Source organism: Sinocyclocheilus anshuiensis, unplaced genomic scaffold, assembly GCF_001515605.1.
Source record: "Sinocyclocheilus anshuiensis isolate Anshui unplaced genomic scaffold, SAMN03320099.WGS_v1.1 scaffold453, whole genome shotgun sequence".
Lineage (NCBI taxonomy): Eukaryota > Metazoa > Chordata > Actinopteri > Cypriniformes > Cyprinidae > Sinocyclocheilus > Sinocyclocheilus anshuiensis.
In genome coordinates, this window is record NW_015537979.1 from 1729324 (window position 1) to 1734869 (window position 5546).

Consider the following 5546-nt stretch of genomic DNA (forward strand, 5'->3'; position numbering starts at 1 on the left):
AGACAGACAGACAGATAGATAGATAGATAGACAGACAGACAGACAGATAGATAGATAGATAGACAGACAGCAGACAGACACGATGATAGACAGACAGATAGATAGATAGTTAGATAGTTAGATAGATAGACAGACAGACAGACAGACAGACAGATAGATAGATAGATGTGAGCATTTGTTCGTGAAGTTTTTCTGGCATGGGAAGACAACCATGTAGAAAGACTGTAATTGTAATTTTGCCCATGCAATCAGGCAACAGAATGATGACAATAATTAGATGTGTGTGCATGTATGATTTCTGCCATTCTGTCCGTAGCAGGTGTCTGTAATCTCAATTCAAAGACTTTCAGATACAGTGAAAGCATCTTTGTGTTTATTTTGTTTGTGTGCAGATAATGCAATTTCCTTTGGCCTGATCTATTTGTGTCCTAAACAGGCATGGACACCTCCAGTGGTGCCCGGGTGGTGAAGCCTTCCTCAGGCTTGTCAAAGGGGCGCACTGCCAAACAGGCCCACCCCGCCGAGATGGCCCGAATGGGCAGCACTGAAGACGACAATCACGGTAAGAACGCAAGCTGCTTGGGTTTTAAAGGGGTCATATGATGCTTTTTTAAAGATCATTATTTTGTGTATTTGGTGTAACAGAATATGTTGACATGCTTTAATGTTCAAAAAACAGATTATTTTTCAAATACTGTACATTATTGTAGGTCCTCTATGCCCCGCCTCTCTCAAACGTTTCGTTTTCTACAAAGTCCCTCCTTCCGACAAGTGCAGTCTGCTCTGATTGGCCAGCTGACCCAGTGCATTGTGATTGGCCGAACACCGCAAGCACTCGTCGGAAATGTAACTCCCCTTACCATAATCGCGAGCTTCATCTTTCAAAATAAATGTAAAGACAGAGCCCGAAAGGGGAACAGAGTTGCGTGACAGACACAGTGATGAAGCTGGTATGTGTTTTTGATGTGAGCCTCTCTCTCTCTCTCTCTCTCTCTCTCTCTCTCTCTCTCATATGACCCCTTTAAACATACAATAAAGATCTACAACTAACACACACAGGGCATGTAAAATGTTAACAAATCATTGGTTTATGCAGGTGGAATTTACCAAACATTGTTGTTTACATGGTAGGAATAATAAAAATGAATAAACATCTTTATTCAAGCCTGTGGAGTACATTTACACATTAAAATAGCTGACTTTTTACAACTACACACGTGCTTCAACCTGTTGAAGCAGAGGCGTCTTTGAGGTTTTGACAAGCGATTTCACACTTGTGTGCTTACGAGAGGAAATGATGGCTGTCTTATTATGGTGAAAGGTGTTTTGACAGATGAAGTCCTTTTACTGGAAGTAAGGTTGTTTTTAATGTCAGTGAAATACGTACCATCTCCCTGCATGGCTGAACTTTAGTCCTATACAAATGTTCAGTGCTGGAGTAAAACTGAATATTGTGTCATTTTCTCTGCATTCCTAAAGCAAAGTACTGAACAAAACTGTTTAAATGGACAAGTGGAATGGATAGAAGTGGTTAAAGGGAGAAATTATGCAGCATTGAACTGATAACAGTTGTTACAGTCTCATTGTAATTGATAAGATAGACATCACTCTGGATCAGTGTTAGTAGGGCTGCAGCAAACTATGACTAAATCAACAATTATTTGGATGATTATTAAAAATGTAAATGCAAAATGCATCCGAAAATGTAGAAATGAATCAGTCGCTCTTGATTGATTATTCAGCTCAACATTAGAGTTATAAAAGTGTTTTTTAACTGCTAGGTGTTCAGTGGCAGTAATGGTAGCAAAGTTTTTGACCTCACCAAATTTTTCTAAAAAAATTCAAATATACATTTAACCAAAATATAATATTATTTGACTGCAACCAAAGTTAAGCTAAATATTTTATTAGCTAAGTTTCTATCCACATATTTTTATGTAAATTTGAGGATATTGCATAAAAATGCTGGATAGAATCACCATAATTCAATTCAGATTCTCAAAATATGCATAAAAACTACACAGGAACACTTAAACTGCATAAACTATGATGGGAACACATTTACTGAATAAAGATGTGCTTCAGAAAAGTCTGAAACAAAGACTGAAACAAATTGCTCTGTCATTCTGAAACGCCAGAGCCATTTCATGCCATCTAAATGATTGGCTACTCGCTGCTAAAAAGAACATTATTTTGTGTATTTGGTGTAATGAAATGTGTTTATGCGGTTTAAGGTTCAAAAAACACATTATTTTCCACATACTGTACATTATTGTTTCTCCTCTATGCCCCGCCTTTCTGAAACGCGTTGATTTTTACAAAGCACATCTGTCTGAAAAAGCTAGGTGTGCTGTGATTGGCCAGCTATCCAGTGCGTTGTGATTGGCCGAATACCTCAAGCGTGAGATGGAAATGTTACGCCCCTCACCATCCTGTGATGATGCCCTGTCAGGCCGGAAAAAATTGAAATTGCATCATATGACCCCTTTAAAAGTGTGTCTGGAGCTGCGTCTGCAATGTTTCAATGTTGCCTACTCATTTCAACCCTAAGTGTTACACCCCAGTTCTAGAGCGAGCGATATTCTGAAATGAAGCAACTATAACTCACATCCAGACCAGCAATCTGATGCATAGTTAGGCAAATGTCGTAATTGAGTATGAGTATATATTGCTGTTTAACGAGCTCTTGTGAGAAAATGAGCAATGTTTCTGCGTTCTGGTCCATTCATTCCTCCGCCGCTGCTCGTTTCCGTTTTTTTGGCAATTAAGTGCTTTGAAAGGGAACAAGAAGAATTTCCATATTCATGATTTTTTTGTTGTCACTGTTAGGCCTGCATGGGATCTCTCTGGTACCCATAATTTGTCAAGTCAAGTCAAGTCTGCTTTATTGTCAATTCTTCCACATGTACAGCACATACACACAGAGAATTGAAATTGCGTTACTCTCAGACCCTTGGTGCATACAGATAACATCAGCATATTTTAAACAGATTCTTAAATTTGTAATCCCACACAGTGCATGGCTTCTTCTGCCAAGGGTGCGAGACACTTGTCTGGTCTTAGTCAGTTTGATGTAGGCAGCTGAATTGCACAGTTGCAGCTGTTTAGTTTCTAATGTCTGGAATGGCTTTATCTTACTTTAAAAGGGTTCTGTGTTCAACACGTTTGTAGTATTTACATTTTTTTCCCCCTGAAGTCCATTTGTAATTACAGAAGAACCAATATTAGTTTAGACTTTACAGTATGAACCTGATATTGCATTGAATATTAATAGAAAGATCACTTTACCTGTGACACTGTTGAAATTGCAGTGGTGTAATAGTGTTGCTGGATGCGCTGAATGCATGTTTAGAGACCAACCAGATGGAGCCATTTATCTGTAAACCCGATATTTATTAACTGATAATAAATGGAAAAGTTTGAATATCTGTAAACAATGTTGGTCAGAAAGATTAACAGTCTCTTATTACTGGAATACTTGACTCTGATTGGTCAGTCGCAACATTCTGAGGTTTGCTATTCTCCAATAATAACCTTTGACATTAGCAACGGCGAATAACATACCACTCATCCAGGTTTTTGAGGCCGGGACTTCTTTCACATCTCTCATATCACACTTCCACGCTTTCTCTAGTTTCATTCAAACACTACTAATATCATCTCAGTTACTGGCTGTGTACACTCTGTAAAGTTTCATGAGTCACAACCGCATTTTAATACTGGAGTGAACCCTCTAAATTTAAATTGTGTGTGTGTACGGAAGAGAACTCACTCTCGAAACTGTGATGATTGTTTTGTTTTTGCTTGAAAGGCTACTTTGCGGAGAGTGCTCTTGAAAGGTTGCCATGTCCGCTTATAATCAATGATTATTAAGTGTCTTTGGGCTTGTTGTTTGGGCTCGGCTCATAAAGCAATTCAGTTTATGGAGTAAATAAAGTAGACAGGTGCATGTGACTTATTTCCAAGATAACGCATTTGGATTTGAATTTATTATGGGCTGGTTCATATTTGTTGTTTTTTAGCAAGTTCTGGCAACACTTGTCAAAATGTACCCTGTGGCTTTTTGCATTGCACATGCAAAAGAGACACAAATCGTGTTTAAATATGTCATTAACAAGAAGTTGTTCAATTCAGTTTTGTACACACTGCGTTGAATTTTTGTAAAGTGTGGTTGTCATTACCTACGTTTTTTGGGAGTTAATTCAGTTGTAGAATGCGGTTGTCACTCCCGCAAATGACTGTGTGTGTACAGAACAGGATTAAGCACTAAAAGATGAACTGACAACTGAATTTAGCTGTATTTACTGTACAACAAAGGATTTCTGTATTAATAGTAGACCTGCGGTAATATGAAGTGTTCGTCTTGTTGCCAGAATGATTGTTTTGTACACTGTAATGGATTTAAGATAACAAACAAGTAGGATTTTAAAACCCTTTCTTCTCAAAGAACATTTTATGCCCTCTTCATTATTTATGTGGTGAAAAGCTGTGTAATTAGTGATATGACTGTACGTTATGCCTTAAATGTCTGTCTTGTCTCAACTCCATCTAGACTCAAAGCAATTTGTTTGGAACAGTTTTTCTTTGTGTTTAAAGAGCTCAAATCAATATTTTGGTCAAATTATTTACTCATGTGGCAAGTAGCTGTGTAATAAGCCAGATAATGTCCATCCAGCCAGTTGTTATCGGAGAATAAATCATAAAATCCTGTGTTCCATGATATACAGTGGCTATAAAATGTCTACACACTCCTGTTAAAATGGAAAGTTTTTGAGATGTACAAAAAATGGATTTGTTTGTTACTTGAATTTTGTTGGTTTCAATATTGCATTAAAGGTGGATTTTTTTTTTTTATAAAAAAAAAAAAAGGTGCAATTTTAAGAGGTGTTTAGTCATTGTAGTTCCTTCTACAGTACTTCATCAACATTGTAGTATTTAAGTTCTTCCTATTTTTGGGGAAATTGGAGTGATTAGTCTTTTTCTACATCTACTGTAGGAGCTTTTTATGCCTACCTTCTTAACACAGGTAGGCATAAAAACATTTTGGCTAATTCCAACCATTCTGTTTTGTTGACAGTGTGAAATATGAATTGTAGCAAACTGTCAGTTAAAGCCCACAGATGCGGATTGTGCGGTATACTGGGGAATATGCTGTCTTCTTTTCATTATATACTTGGCTCTTGTTTAGAGTGATCCCATAATACTTGAGAAGAGATACTATATAAAAGAAAAACATAAAAACAGTAAAATAACAGTAAAAAAAAAAAAAGAAAAAAAATCGTTAAATTCAAGCAGTGTCATCACTGAATTACTATTACAGTTTTTAATTTAACATTTTATATATTTGTAATTTCTAAATTAAAATGATAAAATGTTGCCTTGGAAGCTAGCTAAAATAGTTTGTTAATGTTTAATTTATTTCAAGTAAAAATTGTTTTTAATTAAATTAGTTTTGTTAAAGGGGTCATATGATGCTGCTAAAAAGAAAAGTATTTTGTGTATTTGGTGTAATGAAATGTGTTTATGCGGTTTAAGGTTAAAAAAAC

The 5546-nt window shown here is 36.5% G+C and overlaps 1 protein-coding gene across 1 annotated transcript in view; it reads left to right on the forward strand.

Moving 5' to 3' along the window:
* Positions 1 to 5546, forward strand: part of LOC107673337 (zinc finger protein 512B-like) — a 64350-nt gene that overhangs the window by 2944 nt on the left and 55860 nt on the right. The window contains exon 2 of the mRNA XM_016466887.1: positions 437 to 562. Within this exon, the coding sequence (XP_016322373.1) occupies positions 439 to 562 (124 nt within the window). The 5' untranslated portion in view covers positions 437 to 438. The remainder of the gene's footprint in view (positions 1 to 436; positions 563 to 5546) is intronic.